The sequence below is a fragment of the Poecile atricapillus genome, chromosome 2 (genome assembly GCF_030490865.1).
Source record: "Poecile atricapillus isolate bPoeAtr1 chromosome 2, bPoeAtr1.hap1, whole genome shotgun sequence".
Classification (NCBI taxonomy): Eukaryota; Metazoa; Chordata; class Aves; order Passeriformes; family Paridae; genus Poecile; species Poecile atricapillus.
In genome coordinates this window covers 32,779,467-32,799,246 of record NC_081250.1, presented here as the reverse complement: position 1 = coordinate 32,799,246, position 19,780 = coordinate 32,779,467, and the positions used below count along the sequence as shown (strand labels likewise).

Sequence of the window (19,780 nt, the reverse complement as noted above, 5' to 3'; positions counted from 1 at the left end):
GAGGCTGAAGCTTCTCTCATAAAAGGTTTGATTCATACACTGACTTAATCTCCCCAGACTTCTGCTTCTCTTTGCCTTCCCCAGGAGGAAGGTTGGAGAATCCGTACCTTTGCAGTGCAGGAGGAGGTCAGCAGCCTTTCAAGGAGTATGTGCTACCTGCAGAGGCCAGCAGGCTCTGCCTTGTACCCAGCACTTGCCTCCTTCCATCTGCTCAGTCCGAGTCCCCTGGGCTTTGTCTGCTGGCCCACTCCAGTGTGGGCCCAGGAGAACGACTCTCTTTGTGCTGCAGTGCTCAGCAAATCAGGTGCCCAGATTCAGCAATGACTATTCCAGGGTGGCTGAAGAGCCCCCGAGGTCTCCCTGTGGTGGAATGGGGATTTGGCACATTTATGAACATCAAGATAAAAAAGACCAGCTGAAAAGCTGCTTTTATGTAGGTAGAGCACCGAGATCCAAAGATAAAAGGCAGATTGAAAGACTGGTCCTTGATAGGTTATGTGGTTCAAATGCAGACTATGACCAAAATAAATAAAAAGAAAAGCCAGTCACATTTTTTCAATATTAAATCTTTATTATATACAAAAATATTTTGTTGGGAATTAACAGAATTTCATAATTTGTACATTAACATTTTTATGTTTGGCTGTGTTTATTGTGAAAATATTAGCTGTGAAAAAGACAAGGCGGGGGAGGTCTTAGAAAACAAGTCACAATTTAAAAACATCCCACATAATAGCTGACTTTATCAGTATGAAGTCACAATGCTAACAAGTCCCATATCCTAGGCCTGCTCTACAGTACTGTATTCAAACAATTAAGTACTAAATAATTTCCAGGTTTACATTAAAAAATTTAGCTAATAGTTAAGATTTTTCTTGTAGGAAGTTTTCAGCTACAGAAACTAATTTTTTTACAGGAGAGCAGTTTTGAAAGTTTTACAAATTCAAATCCAGGTTAATTTCATATAGTGTAGAAATAAAAAACCACAAAACAGAAAACGATGAGAGCTGGCAAAACCAGTTGAGAGAAGAAGCAAGGTAAGGAAACGCATGGTGACAGAGTTCTAATACACGTTTAAACCCAAACACAACCAAGATCTACAGTTCTTAGCCCAGTGTGGGGTCGGAGAGCAGCAAACTTTCTTGTTTTAAACCCCACAGAAGCAGTTCCCCTCCCTACACCACACTGCACAAGTGTTACACATGGGCAACATATGGGGGGTGGGGAAGGAATGCTCAACATGCATTTTCCTAGGGGGAAAAATTATATTTCAACAGTTATTTCCATACATAATTGTGTACAAGACCTAAACCAACAAAAATCAGTCAAAACCTTTTTTTGCCTGTACAAAGCAGCGCTGTTCATTTCGCTTTGTGCTATGGATCATGTGAGAGGTCAGGTAACTGAGAGATTGGGTTTCTGGAAGAGGCTCTATTGTATTTAGGTAAATGGTGGCTGCTTGTGGAGCAACCAACAGTTGGCTCAGCCATGGGAACAACCAAAATTTCATGGAAAAGCATTAGCATACAGCTAGTGACATAAAAGGGAAAAAGCTAAATGGGAGAAAGTGTTTCCAGCGCTACTTTAACTGTGTTACCTGATCACTGTCCTAGCAGCAAAAGGAACTCCATACCCAATGAGCATAAGAAACAGTTCCAAATACTGAGGAAAAAAATTAATTTACTTCAAGTGTCATAAATTCTATAAAATATAAATATTGCTGAACCCCTGCTGAATAAATTCCATTTGTAGGTGAAACTGCCTAACAGCTTTCACCAAGCTGGGGTTTGTTTTTAAGCCTGTACCAGTAAATCTCAGCTGGAGTACCAGCAAATGTACTGAGAATTCAGCAGCTGATAATGTGACTGTGGAATAGTCTCCCACTGAGGAGAATTCAGGTAAATTAGCAGACACTGCCTGAATTACTTGCAGCCTTTACCCCAAAGTTTTATTTATATATATGGGTGTTGGTGTGTGTGGGCACAAGCACATTTTTAATGTGATTAGAAGCCAAAGCTGCCTGTAAAAATAACCAAAATGGTTATTTTACAAGTGTCTTCTATTTTTATTTTCAGAATCTGACTTAGGCCTAAAACCAGTAAGTTATATCAGTCCTAAATACTGATGTTCTTGTTAACTACTATCTCCTCTATAAGACACAAGTTGAGAATCCCAGACAATTCCCATCAGCAAGCCTGTTAAACATATGTGAAAACTAGGAAGTATAGGCCAAAAAAGAAGAAACCCAGGGGGAAAAAAGAGATGGGCCAGGACTTCACTTCAGCACTGTCAGTCAAAACAGTCCCCCAGAGAAAGTAAATTAAAGTACTCCTAAGGATAGAAACCCTTTCAGTGGCCCAGGAGAGGTTTTTATTGCAGGGAGAGGAAGGTGCTGGGAGCTGAGGGGTAGTTAAGGCAAGAGGCCCAGCAGACTGTGAGTCTTTGATCCAGTACCCACCACACAGACACCAATAAAATGATCTCACTGCTTCTGCAAAAGTAGCATCATGAAGTTTGGCAATAACCATGTGGTATTTGAACTCTTTGGAATCTGGGTGAGGCAGGAAACCCCGCATGAGGCAAACAGCCTGTACAGATGTGCACAACATGCAACAGAGCTCCAGCTGTTGTTGTCTGAGAGCTGCACCCACAGGCACAATGGGGGGCAGCTGCTGCAGGAGGCACTGTCCATGCACTGGGACATGGCCTCAAGGTTCAGTGTGAGAGGAGAAGCAAGCTACAGGAAGCCTGGATGGGAAACCATGGGATAGGTGAAGGGAGTTCATGGTTTCAATATTGGCTCATACGTAAGGACAGGTAAGAACCCAGTTCCTGATCTCTGGAGTGCTCTGCTTGGTCGCTCTCCACTGGTCCTTGAGCACAGCAGACGCCAACTGGGCTCAAGGGGGTACCTACCCAGAGAAAGTTTCCTATTTCTTAGCTGAATCACCCTCTTCAATAAACAAAACCAAACCCAGGTGACTTCCTGAGCACTGAGCTGCAGGCAATTTGTAAGCAAGTCACTTTAGGAATGATTTTAGAAGACGCAGTGAGTAGAGAGGATGAGGAAAAAAATGTCACAATTTGTGCTCAGCCAAGATGTGACAGTTTATATAAACACAAATTCAAAAGCGATGAGCTGATCTGCCATCCTGCTCCACAAAGCTTTCGTTCAACTAAGTACACAGAGCTGCCCTGAGCCGAGAACACGGCACATGTCACGGATACTGCATTGGTTATGAGCTCGAATTTCCTTGCCTACAAAGATCTGTGATTCCACTCCATGTTTACCTTTGTTGTAGATTTGCAGAATATTTTAAAAGATTTTGATAAATCTATGTAAGATGACATATTCCATTATAATTATTCCACTAAACTCGGACTGCATCTTGTCACGTGATGCAGAACCTAAAGCAGACCTGCTATAACACTTAGAGACAGCAAGGTCATCACCTGGGTACACAATGCACCACAGTATTTACAGGAGAGCTGAGATTGGTGCACGCTTAAGTGACTTTTTGGTGAATTCAGGGAAATAACTTACAGGTCTTGGCATACTGACTGTACTTCTATGTATAACTTTTCATTCACAGGGCAACTACAGTGTTTCTTCTATAAGTCTCTATATGTACAGAATTTTACAGCACCTCATGCACTGTCCAAAACAGATAGAAATTACAGATAAATATAGAATTTTTTTAGATTGAAATATCTGTATATTTAAAAAAATATACATTAGTAAACACAATAAACCAGGTTGAGAAGTGTACCAGTTCTAAAGTCTCACATGCAGGTACATTTCTGGATTAATTTGTGGTAGCTTAGTAATGTGATAACCAACATGAGCATTTTTTGTTTTACCATCCACATACATACATATACACAGACAACTATTTGATAATTTACTTTTCTAAACTACTTAAATATTTATCTTGTGATACATACCACATATCTTAAACATTTAGCAGCATCTTCACCTCGCTCAGACACACCTATTGTAATCTAACAGTCAACATAAAGTTTTCCTGTTAGTATCTGGAAAATAAATGTTTAGTACAGAATGAGATAATATGAAATCCCAGTTAACTCCTCCAAAATACTCCAAACAGGTGTACTAGGAAATGTTTTCACTTGCTCAAAATGAGCCTTTATGTCAGTGTCTTTCTCCCCTAATTGCACAATCTTTGACAGCTGATGCAGCACACCCTGGCAGGTGGGGACTCTCACTGCTGTGGATGTGACTGAAACAACACCAGCATTTCAAGAACCTCCAAGAACATTCTTCTTAAAAGACAGTAACAGTTATTCCAGTCATTCTACCAGGTGGGGACAAACTAAGCAGAGTATCTGATGAAAATCAGATTTTTTTGGTGCCAAAACCCAAAACCACCACAAAGAAACATAGCAACCTCTGTTCCTCTCACCGTTAAACACTCCAGTGTGAACCCTCAAGATTTAACACATGCAAGGTGTGTGGTGTTTAGATTTGGGCTGTTTTCCTCCCCAGCCTGGCATGCAGCCATCCAAATCAGACATGCAAATACTTCCACACGATTTTTGTGCCAACCCAAGCAAGTAACCTTCTCTTACTGCATAAGAACTGCACTGCAGAATCACTCACTGCCATGTACACCACCACCACCACCACCCAAAGCTCAGCCACAACACTCCACTGCCTGATTTAAGCACACAGTGTGAACCTGCAACACACATTAAAGCTTTAGGCTTTAGCAAATATGTGGCATTCTGGAGATTGCTAACTAGAGAAGGCTCTCTTGACAGTATTATCCCTGGGATGGAAACAGAATGAGCAGAGAGAGGCTTTCCTGGCTTAACCTCGGTAGCTGTGTTTCATGTGTTTGGTCCAGTAAATTTATGGAAAAAAAGAAGATGAAAATGAGCGATATTTGCAATATGAAGTACTGTGGTGAGTAAACTGAAGAATCTTCTTGTTCCATTCACTGGGGAAGAGTGAACTCAGCCCACTTTTGGCATCACAAGTAAGACTGTATTTCTAACTGATAATGAAAAGGCATCTTATCTGTCCAGACAGCACATCTTATTTACAGCATATGGAGGTCTCCCATGATACAGTACACAAACACAGTTCAGTCATGTTCAGCACAGAGTGCCAAAAGCAAACCACTGAAATAGCCAAGCAACAGCCCTGCTAGCATTTGCTGCTACACACAACACTCATCCACTTCTCAAAGCAGCCTCTGAGCAATAGGATCCCAGAACGTGTCTCCTGGGAAAGAACACTACACGTCCTATGCTGGTGCCACATTTAAGAGCTCTGCCAAACTTAAAACCAGAGAAAACATATCCTGGAAAGCATAACAATAAAAATAGCATTGGTACAAATTTTCCTTAGAGAATTTCATATGCCCTCTGAAAGACTGAAATCTCAGTATTAAGAGCCACAAAGATCTCCCATGCTATACACAAGCTAAACTAACTTTTTCCACATATGCTGGGATTTCAAGTCTCCTCTGCCCCTCTTCCCCCACAACAACCAACTTTACAGGCTGTGTAAAAACCATCTGTTGTATATGGCTGTTTTGAGTTTTTTTTAAACAGTTTTCCTCTACTCTTTCCACTCCATTTTTTCTTTTCCTTGTGCACATAAAAGTCTTTTCAGAGCCCCAGGAAGCAATGCTGTTTTACAGTGTCTAAGCCTGTCTTCCTCCAGAAATAGTTCTGAGGAAAATGCCTTTTGATAGCATTCCGGGTCACACTTTGGTGTTGAAAAAGAATCCTGAAGCCAGGTGCCTGTCACCAGATAGAAGAGGAATTAAACAGATGACTTCAGTTTAAACACCTAACCTGGTATGTGATGGTGAACGTGACTATATACAACAGCTGACATTGTCATATGAAACATGGTCACAAAAAGCTCATCTGAGCAACAAGCTGTGTTTTCCTTCTGTTCTCATTATGCAGAAATTTACATCAGCTTAAGTTTTGATCAGTGAACCTGAACCTAATATGACATATCAATGAGCCTACTGAGGGGAGAATTGTCACTAAAAAGGAAATACGCTGTAAACAAAAAAACCTATAAACAACATTGCTTCTTAGCAGTAAGCGTCCAATTCACAAGCTATCTAATGAAAAATGCAATTAAAAACAATGTAAGAAAAAGCACAGAAATGCCATTACACAACACTCATAAAATACAGCAGTTGGTCACACACAAATATTTAAAAGATAATTTAGAACCCAGCTAGACATCACAGGAAATGAAGCCACAGATCACTATACAAATACAGAACAATGTCCTAAGAAAAGAAAACGTCTTTTTTTTTTTTTTCTTTTTTTAAGCAATGTGTTCTCACAAGAGTGAATAGTCCTAAACATTAAGTGTCACCTACAAGGCTCTACATTATCAGGTTCTTTCTCAAGCTACTTCACCATTACCCAAATTGCACTGAATTACCTTGCGTATGACTTTCTAATGTCAGTACTTCAACTGTAATGGGCTAACAGGTTGGCTCCCAAGAAAGCCTAATAAGCAGCTTGCATGGTATTGCTCTGTTATTTTAGGAGACAGATATAAGGGAACCTACACAAAAAGTTATCTAAATCAGGAGATATCAAGAACTTGTGAAACATCAGGAATGCACCAACATTAAGCTGAAAGCAGCTGGAGCAAAGGACCTGTGTTTTTGTTACTGCTTTTAATATTTAAAATTCTGCTTCCATGAAATTATTGTTTTTTAAAGATGAAAAAAAACCCCAAAGAAATTCGTGTTCTTTCCTAATAAGAGCTATAGACTTTTGATCAGTTAAACACTGACATTAACAAATTTTACAAAAATTGTTTCAAGTATCCTTTTTTTAATCACAGTGAAAATGTAAGACCAAGATGTAAATGTTGAAGTGAATGAAAGTTTCTTAGATGAAAAAGGCAAAGGTACTAAATCAAAACATAGAAAAATGCTTAAACGCATTTCCTTCATGTGATATGAATAGAAAGGTTATCTGTAAAAAGTTAGAAAAATTAAAATAAATTACATATTTAAGTACACTTTCTCCTCAACATTTTTATAAAAATTCAGAACAGTGTACTTTTGAATATACACAGAGTAAAAATGCACAGGTGCTGTAGGTTATCGTCAGTATCTACACATCACATTTGCTGCTGCTGACTTTATTTGTTACTTAAGCTCCCGTTGGAACGGCTCAATAGACCCAGCTGATGGGGACCCACTGCGGCTCCAGCCTCAGTCTCTCGATGGCTGTCTGCAGCTTCTCAAAGGCTTTGTCCAGGTTGTCATTTACAATGGTCAGGTCAAAGTAGTGGTTGTAGGCTCGCTGGATTCGGGCGCTCTCATCCACTGTTTTTTTCAGATCAGTGTCCTGTGGAAGAGATTTTTAAGGATTAGTGAATCTAAATCTTACTAAAGATTTAAAGAAAGGACTGGGCAAATCCTTATAGATGCAGAAGAAGATCCCTTCAGTACATACTGCAACTGACTATTTAAAGCTAGATTCTGATTATATTTTAAAAATAAGGAGTTTCCATTTGTAGTAAATTCACACAGAAATTTAGCTAAAATACATTGAAAGGGCTGAAAAAGTTCTGAGCTGTGTCAGTAACGTTAAATATGGTAAACAAATGTTTGCCAATCTTACGATTTTGAAGATAATCAACAGAAGCACCTGAACTTGGGCTAGTGTGCACAATGAGCAGTTAATCACATTTTATGGGCAACTGATGATCCAACCAGAATAAAATTAACGCTTTAGGAATGACTGAGTCAATCAGTATTGTAAATATATTTGTGCCCCTTTTATTTCCACAGAAGGCACCAAAAATCCAAGATTTTAAATGTGTATTAAATGAAAGACAATTTCTAGCAGAATAAAGCTCTAGAATACCTTACGGTTCTTAGAGACAACATTTCAGCCTAGCTCACCTGACACCAGTCCCTCACCTGTAAACTACTGCTGCATTAGTAGTCCTGTAGTAGTCCTGACATGAGCTGCAAAATATGTAGGAAATTTAGATTCCTACATTATGAAGCCTTTATAAAGTGCCTCTGAGCACATTTTTGTGTTTTGCTAGTCTTACATTCTTTAAAAATTCCTCTCCATTTTTGCACAACAGCAATTGTTTTTGTAAGCAGTTATGAGGTTTGTCCCCCTTTACAGTATTTATTTCAGTATTTTCTAGTCCTGATACAGCTGTCAATACAAAAGCCAAAATGAAAAACTAAGTTTGTCAATAGCTTTTCCTTCACAGTGAATGAAAAAGACAAGTAAATGTATGATCACAAGAGCCAGACTTTTTGTAATGGAATGGGTTAAGATGCTAGAAATCATACAGCCAGGTCCACTAGCAAGCAAATCATCATACTTTAAATGACATTTGTTTTTCCTTTGTTCAGGAAGCACAAGAATATGAAATAGCAAATCATACTCTATATACATGTGCAGGGATGTGACGCAGAATCTGTAAAGACACATAAATGCATATTTGAAATTTAATGACACTCTTTATTATTCGTAAGAAGTACTACAGAGGCAAGGATGTCCCTTAGGGAATCAAATATTAGGAAGTGCAGGAAATTATTTCTATACTTGTCTGGAAAGTTTTAACCTTGCCTTCTTCTATATGCACCATAAAATTCAGGGTTCATTTGGAGCAGGAAAGAGGAATGACTGAGCATCCACAGAGATACTAGAATGCATAATAACTAGAACTCATGACTAAAAATCATATAGTCATTTAGTGGAAATACTAACCCACCCTCCCATTTTATAGCTTTGAATGCCCTGTCAGCATTTACTCGAGATATCCTATGTTGCTGCAGTGCTACTGTTATGAGCCATCAGCAGAACACAGTTTTTCTTCATTGGGAAAGTTGAACTGCTCAGTCTGGCTTTTTTTAATTTGCTCCTGCAGCTGGGAAAGTTCATGCCCACACAGAATATTTATACTCTGCTGCATTGGAGGAAACATCTTATTTCCCTCTGCTACACATAGTGTCTCAGAAAAGGAGGGAAGATCTAATGAACAAAACATGCCACTTCACTTTATATGACAAATCCAAGGAACTTCAGGGGAAGCTGTTCATCACTTTATTCTGGCAGCTCTCAGCCATTCTCAGTGCAGCACATGCTGCTGCAGCAGTGAAAACAAGGACTAGCTGCATTCTTGGGGATTTTTTGTGGTTTGTTTTGGGGCTTTTTTTGTTGGTTTGTTGCTTAGTGGGGTTTCTGCTTTTTCCTTTTTTGACACAAGTTGCAATACCTTTCCTAAGCATTATAGATTCTATTTTTAAAGCACATGTCTTATTAAGACAAACAAAAATTTGGGTGGGGAAGGCAATGGGAAAGTCAAGGAAAGACATCTGCATAAAAGAACAATCGCCACCATGAAATATCTACCATTTGCTGCAAATAATCAAAGGTGACAGTTCCCAAAGTATACATTACAAGTAATTTTTGTAATCAACACTTCACTGTAAGAGGTCTATTTTTAAGAAAGAAGCAATCTTCCTTATACATAGCATTTGATTAACTTCTACTAGGTAATCAGCAAAAGTCTTGCCTAACTTTACTTAAAGACATTAATTTCAGAACAAATCCCATCTAAAATGAATGGTAAAGAATGTAAAAAAAAAAAATCTAAGAACATCTTGTTCAAAGCAAACTGCATAAGAGATTATCTGCTTACAGTGAGAAGTTTGGTTGTAATTCCAGCATCTACCACAGCCTTGTGCATAGCTCGCAAAGTCTCCAACTCTGGAGCAGCAATAAACACCACATAGGGCATGAATTCTGAAGTCCTCAGTATTTTTAGGGCCTAGAAGCAAAGAAAAGGGAAAAAAAACCACCAAAGTTTGAGAATGACTCACCAGATCTCCTGTTACTTAAGGGACACCACAAAACTGCTGTTAAAATGGGCAGCAACACATAAGTGAAGATTTTTATTTCTATTTTAGAAATTACTACCTTTTGAAATTACCTTTTGAAATGCTCAGCACCATTCTTTCCTTGGCTTAAAAGATTATTTACTACTCTGCAAGACTTCTTTTTCATGCAGAATTTAAGTTGGATTTTTTCCATCTTTCTAACCCATTCCAAGTAAGTGCCAGAAACACAAGAATCCAGTTGATAACTGTAACCTTGAAACCAGGTAAGAAGCCTTCAAATTTGAAGGCATCTCTCTTCACCTCTTCAACACTATAATCCCACACTTGTTATAATAATAACATTATCAATCATATACCTGTGGATTTACGTCCAAGATACAGGTCCTTCCTGTCTGAACAACTTCAAGGATGGAATCAATTTTGGTGCCATAAAGATTTCCTTCATATTCTCCATGCTCTAAGTATCTGCCAGCTTTAATATCCGTCTCCATTTCAGCTCGTGACACAAACCTGTATGCTTGCCCATCCTTTTCATCATCCCTTGGCTTTCGTGAAGTAACTAAACAAAAAATTTAAAATATAAATTGAATGTTTTCATTTAATATTTGGAATATAACTATGAGACTGGACTGCCTATTAAGTTAGAGAGACTACAATACATATTGTTATACAATACAATACATGTTGTTATACAATTGCAATTGCTCCATGTACAGGTTTATTCATTATTCTAGATAAATTTTAAAACAGAGCACAGCCCCTCATGTTGCCTTTATTTATATTCCTTCCTATATGTTGCTTACCCACCCATTTGCCTATTTCCTTTGTCTTATTCCTTCACACCATATACAATACTCATTCATTTCATCTTTTTAATCATTCACTTAAGAAAATATTTATTTAAGTGACTTGGAAATCAAATGGAAGTTTAACTTTCAAATGCCAAACGTACTTCTGAAAACAGCTGAGCACAATAAGATCTGCCCATCCCACCCCCAAAACCTTTGCTCTCTGTATTTGCCCTGTTTTTCAGGGTAGAATTACCTGAGCTAGCTATAAAGAAAGTTAGCTTAAATATCAGAAGCAGCCCAGCCACCGTAGCAGAATCTTAGTGGAGGCCAGCTAATGCTGCTTTCCAGGACAACTTCCCTTTTAAAGCAAGGTAAATTCCCTGTAGAAAGATTAAAGCCAGTATTTGAGTAAATCATTATCAACTGCCTTGGGTATTGGCTACACTGTGCAGTACACACACACTAATTAAGCAAAAAAGTAAAAATAAAATTTAAAAAAAGTAAAATAAAATATAACATCATATTATTTACTTTGCTGTCCTATCACCGTATTAACTACCCTCTACTTGTATTTAATTAGATTTGAACTCTAGAACATATTAAACATAACAGTCAATGCATTCCTTTGGTAATACTTCTATCATCACTTGATGCAGCTTGAGACAAGTGGAAAGCTATCTTTCCCTTCCAGTAATTCCTATCCACTTCAATCTTACAGAAAACACAAGTGGCCAGGAGAAATGATCATCTGAAGCCGTTAAGAATAAATACATTACTAGAACATCTAGTTTTAGTCAAGATTCCATGGAAAGATTAAAACTATAGTGGTTAATACAGTACATGAAAAAGAATAATATATCAGTTTGCAATTAATTTTGGAGCTTTAACATTTTACAGCTAGGAGATGATTTAACAGTTCAGTTATCCACACTGAAATAAAACCACAGCACCACGTGCTGGATTAGAACTCAACACCAAGAACACTCTTCTTCCCATAGCACAGTGGATCAATTTCACCCATTTCCCACCGCCCAAAACACATCCTACACAAATTTGTTTATGAATAACTTGGAGAATTTTATTCTAATCAAAGACCAACTAAGTTTACTGATTATCCCACTTAAAACTAAAGTAGAGAAGAGGTTCTATATACAATAAATGGGTATTGCATATGCATGATAAGACTATCAGATTGGGAAAAGTTTACTTTTATGCCTTTGAAGAATGTCCAACAACTATGCTGCATTACTTACATATATTCAAGCATCTATGCAGCATTTTAGAGAAATAAGTAATTCTGAAGGCTTTTTTGAAATACAGTAAGAATTTTAGAAGCAATAAAATGCCTCTTACTATTTTGCCAATATAAAATGATGAAATTCCCAGGAAAAGATTTCTTTAAAAAGTAACACTGAGAAGTCAACCTTGTTATCAGGTCCACAAACCAATTCTAAATGCTCTGGCCATTTTTGATGCTAGAGATTCAGCAAACAAGAGAGACTGGTTCTCTCATCTTGCACAATTAATCTTTCAGACCTGTCTCTCCCCCTATCAGATCTAGAGTAGGAATGCTGCAACTTACATGGCACTGTAGTTCCAAATCTAGTAGGATTCAGCACAATAAACCTGTTCTTCAAACTCCTTCGCCCCACTCCTTGGGCCCCAATCAAGACCAGAGTTTTCCTCTGAAAAGGAGGCATTTTGGCTACTTCCTCATATATCTGGATTTCATGGCGATCAAATTCTACATTGAGAAATGTATAAAAAATTTTAATACACACTCAGGGCTGTAAGAAAAAAAAAAAGCAGTCCTACCATTTATCAACAGACCCCATGTGAATATCAACAGTACTCAGAGGGCAGTAGGTCTGATACAAGATTTCTTTAAATTGGTTTGGGAATAAAATGGGTATTCTTCCATGGACAGAAAAAGGTCAGGTTCTCGTTTTTACTTCCAAGGAGGAAGTCTGTGTTTGATCAGAAGGGGAAAACTGATTAACAATTTGTGAACTTCCACAGAATCATGGGATGGTTGAAAGGTACCTCCGGAAGGCATCTGGTGCACCCCAATGCCCAGGACCACACCCAGGCACTTGTTGAGTATCTATCTCCAAGGAGGACAACTCCACAACCTCTCTGGACAACTTGTCCCAGTGCTCAGTCACCCTCACAGTGGAAGGGGTATTTTCCGATATGAAAAATCACTGGCAACAAACATTTCACTTACTTTTCTTAACACCCAGTTTTCCCCTGATTTCCACCCACCAAATGACGTACTCAGCACAGCCATGTCTGTAACAGTCACTATTGCTCTTAAACCACAAAAACTATCTGATCTATCAAACTTATAATCAAATATTTTACTGCAAATCTTTAGCTTTGGATATTTGGATACTACATCCTGCAAGTTTTGAAGCCTAAAGAACTTTGACTTTCATGATATATTAAGAGATACCTGCATTTCTTGTAGTGAGATACATCATCTTTTTCTTTTTCTTGCTGCTTATTGTTCCACAGAAAGGCCCTAAAATAAAAAATTAGATTAACTCACAATTTCTGTTAATTTCCAAAGCTTATTTACATGAATATATGAAATTTTAGATTAATAAATTTATGAGGACTATTCTAGATTTGTATATATCCTAGGGCAAGAAATTACATCTATTTACAAGCCCATCAAATGGTACAGAAAGAACTGAACACAGAGAAAAAAATATTTTTCTAGAAAAGAAAACAGCTTAAAAATTCATGTGTAGCTTATTAACTTTCAGTGCATATCATACAAAAAATTTTTTAAAAGTGCACACTGTCTGTCCCACCTCATTCAGCTTTCCATCACCAGGTGGCAAAACTGATTCATTTCTCTTTGAATGCTAAACAGAGACTTCACCCTTTGTCCTTCAGTCAAAGTCAAAATACAAAATTCAGCATTTCACAATCTGTGTAATCTCACATAGCAGTTTTTCTATTATTTATCAAGGCAGAAAAAGCAAAACAAATGGAGTCAGAGCAAAATCTACTCTTGAAATGCACTAAATCTCACCTGAGTTGTCCCAGTCCCTCCTAACAAAAGCCTTTCTCTTCTCTTCCAGGAACTGGCTAGGAATTAGACCTGCACTTCCTCCTTCTTTGACATGACTAGCCTGGAGAAAAAACAAGCAAACAAATGATTATATATAACTTGCGAGAAGCATTTTTCTTATCAACATGGTGTTGACTGACTTCCACACTGCCAGTTTCTCAGTGGTGAGTGTTGATACATTTACTACTGAGACTCAGAAATTCAAAGTCGTATGAAAACATTAAAATTCTCCTTTACAGAAATAGTGTTTTTCTACTGAGTATTAAAATTCAGAAGAGTTAAGTAAAATAGATGCAAGTTTCATTACTGGTTCCCATTATGTTAGTAAGCTCCTGCAGCCATAAAACTTTGGCATAAAATTCCCAAGTAGAATTCTCTGACTCCAGACACTGAAGTCTCAGGTGACAAAACTCAAGATTTTCTAGTATACAGTATACTTATTTTGTATTCTCGAGCTACTACAAACAGGATCCAGTGCAGTTTATTAACTGACATTTCCCAGTGAATGACAGTAACACATCCCTAATCATGCCTTCAAGCTTTTTGCACTAAGCAACTACAGATTTAAAATCTTAGTAATTTAAGTATTCCCAGTAATGAATTGGCTAAAATTCTCTATAAATAATTTCATGAGAAGCTCAATTCTCAGCTTAACACACAAAACCACAGTTATGAAGTATTTAATTTTCCATAAATCTTTTGCTTGCAATAAATCCTTCTTTCGCTAACAGGAGATGTTTGCTTTTCAACTTGCATGCTGTTATCTATGACTAACTGATTTTTTACAGTATGAAGTTTTCATTAGCAGTCTAGCATTTCTAGAAAGCATAAGGAAAAACTAAACTTCTTCTTCCTGGGGCATGATCTGCATAGCAATACACTATACTGATTTAACACATTTCAATTTTGCCAGATTGAGTGTTGAAAATTTATTTCTCCTGGACTCCCACAAGTTACAACTGGAGAGTTTGAAAGGCAATACAGAACTCAGCATGGGAGCTAAACATCAAACTCTTCCAGAGTTTTGGATAGTCTACTTCTGAAACTAATTAAGTTGGCAGCAATAAATTTTCAGCCTTTCCTCACACTTTTTATTATCTTTCTTTCTGTTATTACTGTCACTGAGAAGCAACAAAATTCAGCAGCTGATGATGTATATTGGAATATTTCTGTTGCCTTTAAAGAAGTCATATATCTTGTTCTTAGGTAGTGTCTGGCTCTCTTCTGCTTGTTACCTTGCAAAGGGTGAGCAATATAGGGATAGAAAAGGAAATAAATAATGCTAAACTCTTTGCCAGTTTTGAGGATCTTGGTTGAGAAAAGGGTCTTAAAGGTTCACTTGTCCCATTTTCAAAGGCACTGATAATGTTTAATTCTGTGCATAGTGTCTTGGAAAAAATAAACATAGCATAAGCACTGGATTACATTTCTGCTGAAGGACTGAGTGTAGAAATACCACCTTAAACCAGGATGAACTGTTAATATTCAAAATATGCCAAACACTGTAACTATGAGCTTGCATGATACAGCTCACAGACACTGATCACCACTGTAGAAATAAAATATACAGCCTTTCCAAACAGCTATTCTCACCCCCTTAAAATCCACAGGATTAATTTCCCTCTCCTCAACTCTGAGCACTCTGGAAGGGGTCCACTTCTTCCACTGTTGATGTCAGGGAAGACTTACCACAATTATAGTCAAACTAAGACTTTTTTTCTAGAAATTATCCACCTTAAACTGATTTGGGAATGTCCAGGCTGGTGATACAAGAACAAAGACAAATAAACAGCACTAACAGTAAAATGAGTATTACATAAACAATTTAAAACATTCCTTTTCCTTTAGTGTTTCAATTTCATATCCATTAGCTTGAAATTGGATTACATGAAAAAATATTTTTTCCATGTTGTCCTGGTTTAGGGTAAATTCTACTGTTTAGAGAAAATCTAATGTTAAATGGAAGTAGATCATAATTTAAAGAGTTCATTATTAAGGCAACTACTGATGCTTTCCAGTTTTTTATCTGACTTACTTTAATCTTTTTACCAACCTGCCACCAATTCGGATCTTCCCGGTTTACAATCTGAAGAATTTCTCCTTTAGAAAATTTCAAACCTGCTTCTTTGCAAGGGATGAGGTTGTCATTATATGGATTATAATCAAAATGACACTTCACAAAAACCTGAAATGTGTAAAAATTAACAAAGCTTAAGCATCATAAAATACATTCTGGCTAATCTATTTGTCAAACTGAAGTAATGTCTTTATCTAACACATAAAAAGCTTGACATGATCCAAGTTGCATTTGGCATGTAAAATACATTCTAGGGGGAAAAAGTTATACACCAACTGGGACAGCATAATCAACAGTGTAAACCTTGGCTGAAGTAGCTTCATGATAAAAATAAAAAAATCTGTTCCATTTGGACACGGTATTACAAAACACTCATTTTTGCATTTCAGCGTATACAACTCAATTAAAATTCTGACTTCTAATTACTTAAAAATACCAGAAAAGTCCTGGAATGTGAGCACTTTATTTAAGGCTTGTGGCATCTTAAGAATTTTTTTGCCATGAACTCAGTGTTTTAGAAGTAACAGGAGATGCAACTGCTTAAGACTCAAATTTGATGCAGGGGAAGAAAGAGTGGGTTGCATGACTGAACTGAAAACATCTTTGACTCTCTTTGTACCAGGCTGGGGAGCAAAGGAAGCCCTGCACCTGCCTCAGTAGAGCACATTCCCTCAGCCTCTATTCAGTGGAAGCATAGCCTGTTATAGCCACAGGCATTAAGACCCACCACCTGAAGGAGCATCTTATACGGTGTTTCAAAGGCACTGATTTAGCTCAGGAAGTCACTTCTGCCATGGAGAAATTGACAGCCTACAGCAACAACAAAAGGATAAGGAATAGCCACCATCCAAGTTCCCACTAAAGTCAGCGAGCTCAAGTTCATCTGTTGAATTAAGTATGTTTCTGAATTCTGTGAAACTGACTGGTTCAACACCAGTCAGTTTATAACCATGTTATAAACACACACAGTTGACTGCATGAAGTGTGACTGTGGTCGGGTCATGAGAGGTCACTTAAGGTCAAAGAAGTGTGCTTTATATGTAGCATACAAATGTCTAACAATTTTAGACACTAATTTGAGTTTTTTAGGCGGGTGTATTTTTAGAAGAATAAACCCATTTCTAAAATGTAATTAAAGGCAAATACAGGTAACTACATTTTACTCTTCCTCCTAGCATTATATTCACAAAATAATCAGAGTATGTCTAATCCAGAATCTTAGAGAATATTACACAATAAAGAATTGAGCAGAAATTTTTTTCACAGAATCATCAGAAATGTGCTACTGACCTGTTGAGGAATGACAGTGTCTCTGTAGCTGGGGAGAATTTTCAAAGTGACACTTCCACTGATGTTTTTCAGCAGTTCTTGCAATTCTTTTGGATTGTTTCCAACCTCGTGGCCGTTCACCTCTTTAATAATGTCACCTACATGCAGAAGACCTTGCCGATCTATCATCCCTCCATGAAGAATTCGGGCTATTACCAGATCATTGTTCTCAACTCTAAATGTGACTCCCTGAAAGAGGTACATGACACCCAGTATACCACTGTTTGAATTTCAGGTTCATTTTACCATTATCTCGAGCACAAGTACACAGCTGTGGGATATTTCACCCACTCCAATGAGAACAGACAGTTACAGCTACTACAGTGTAGGAGCTCCTGATACAGAAAAGCATCAGGTGACACAGAAGCGCTTTCACACAAAGTTTTCATACAACTGAAAAAGAACTGTTGCTCTTGCTTGCATGCAATCCTTTCATCTCATATCAGGACCAAACAGAAATTGTGTTACTCAGTTATGCTAGCAGATCACTCAGTGACTGCCTAATCACTATCCCATTACTGAGCTTATCACCCACTAAATTACACAATATATTAGAAATAATTAACACATAATGCAAGAAATCAGGTACATGCAAATGTTTTCACTAGCGCTTTAAAGACACACTCATCCCCAATTACTTACTAGTGGTTCTCCTGCTCTTTTGTGAATTCCAAGGATACGAATAGCATCTACCGGAACAACCTGGTTGTTGACTGAAGAATTATTGACTTCTGGGCTAGAAGGAGGGGAATCATAACATTTTGAAGCCACAATATCATGTGCTTCCAAGAGTGACTGCAAAGAAACAGAAAAAAATACTTTTTAAAGTCATGAAGTGACTGTTTGTGAAACTATTTAGTGCTGAACAACCAGTGAATCTGTCCTTTTGGGACCAGGTTATAATACTCTTACTTCACATGAAATAAAACAAAACCAGACACACAAGTGCTCAAATGAATTGATAAGCCTATTGCCTTAGCAAACATGCTATCTTGTAAATAAAAATGCTGTTTCTTGAGGAAGTATAGGAGAAATGTAACTAAACTGGGGAGGAATGTGTGATGTTACAAGGGAAGACAGAAAAAGGATTACCTAAAATAGTCTTCCACCTAATGAGACAGTATCTGAGCAAATGGTTACAGTAAATGAACAAACCACTGCAAAAAATGAAGATAACTCATCAATAGATACTTGTGTATAATGCAATAAAATTTTCTTCCACAGTAATTTGGATAATGACAGGTATGCAAGGATTTCTAGCCATCTGCAAAATGAGTGTTTCCTGCTTGCATAAAGGCAAGGCAGAATTCTAGCACCAAATGAATAGCCGACAGAATTTACTTTCTGGAAGACGAGAACTCAGACCTTGGAGTTAATGGTGTTTTCACCAGTCCACATACATAAATACAAGGTAGAAGGAGGAGATCCAAATTAATGTAATCACGTTTGGAAGACAATGTAATTTAGGCATGATTTTCTCATAGATTAAATTTGTGCATTAAGACAGTGGAGACTTTTCTGTCACCTTCTAGCGTAAGGTGATGCTGCTTGTGGTGGGGGATCTGGAACAAGATGATCTTTAAGGTCCCTTCCAACCCAAAGCATTCTGTGATTCTGTGAGAGGAAAAGGGACACCCGATAGCCATCATACACAGTAGTGCAAGGTAAAGCATCCTAGAGCACAGGGACTTGTACTGACAGATACAGAGAGAAGTGGCAAGCAGAAGAGTTGCCTACTGGGCCTCCAACTACACAGCTTTGTTTCCAACAGTGACTGCTCAGATACAGTCTTAAGGCAGATTACTGACTGTGTCACGTAAGTAGCTAAAAAGAGAAGCCACCATGGGACAATCACTGCTACTGACATGGATGTGCCACAGGAAGACAGCAAGCTACCAGAAAGCACAGCAGGTGAGCAGGTAAGAGCCACGATTTGCTATGCAGTCTGCTCCATCCTTCTGTAAGCCACCTCCAAGCTAAAGGCTGTGCAATCACATTAGGTTAGTGCTAAGCTCTGCATGCAAGCCCTCCAAGTGTCACAAACCTGAACATATTAATCTGCCCATTACATGACAAACCTTGCTGATGAACCTGCATGTTTCAACTTGAAAGAAGTATTAATTCACTGATTTTGCCCCTTCCATTAAGACTATAAAGACAGCTGCTTATTGTGGCTGCTCTGATACTGTGGACATAAACCAAATCAAATTAAATAGGAAAAACAATCATTTATTTAAATCAAGCAGCTGTCAGATGGTAGCAATTTCTAATTCTTCACTATCCAAGACACATCCAATCCAGAAACCAGGAGAATAGATCTCTCTGCCAATGTTTATAAGCAATATATTTTTGATCTTTCTACGTTTCCAAAATGAAACTAATTTGCAGCAGCTACACATTTTTACAGATTAGCACTCATAAAACCAGGTAGATACAGCAGTATAAAACTTTCTGTTTTCTTCTGGTCACGTGCCAGATCAAATTGCCTCTGAAGTTTCTGACCACAACCCACTATACTTCTCATAAAGCCTCACAGAGCTGTCTGTACATCTCTTTGCCCTTTAACGGTAATGCAATTTATAGATTATAATCTGATTCACACTCCAGAAAGTCTACT

At 37.8% G+C, this 19,780-nt stretch overlaps 1 protein-coding gene across 11 annotated transcripts in view; it reads right to left on the bottom strand.

Annotated features, from left to right (window-relative positions):
- Positions 1-550: 550 nt before the first annotated feature.
- Positions 551-19,780, bottom strand: part of PALS2 (protein associated with LIN7 2, MAGUK p55 family member) — a 61,244-nt gene continuing 42,014 nt past the window's right edge. For all 11 annotated transcript variants that reach the window (XM_058831380.1, XM_058831385.1, XM_058831375.1 and 8 more), the window contains 9 exons: positions 17,806-17,958; positions 17,125-17,352; positions 15,811-15,942; positions 13,719-13,818; positions 13,131-13,199; positions 12,258-12,419; positions 10,241-10,443; positions 9,686-9,814; positions 551-7,362 (listed from right to left, as the gene is read on the bottom strand). In XM_058831380.1, coding sequence (XP_058687363.1) covers positions 7,186-7,362; positions 9,686-9,814; positions 10,241-10,443; positions 12,258-12,419; positions 13,131-13,199; positions 13,719-13,818; positions 15,811-15,942; positions 17,125-17,352; positions 17,806-17,958 — 1,353 coding nt within the window. In that variant the 3' untranslated portion in view covers positions 551-7,185. The remainder of the gene's footprint in view (positions 7,363-9,685; positions 9,815-10,240; positions 10,444-12,257; positions 12,420-13,130; positions 13,200-13,718; positions 13,819-15,810; positions 15,943-17,124; positions 17,353-17,805; positions 17,959-19,780) is intronic.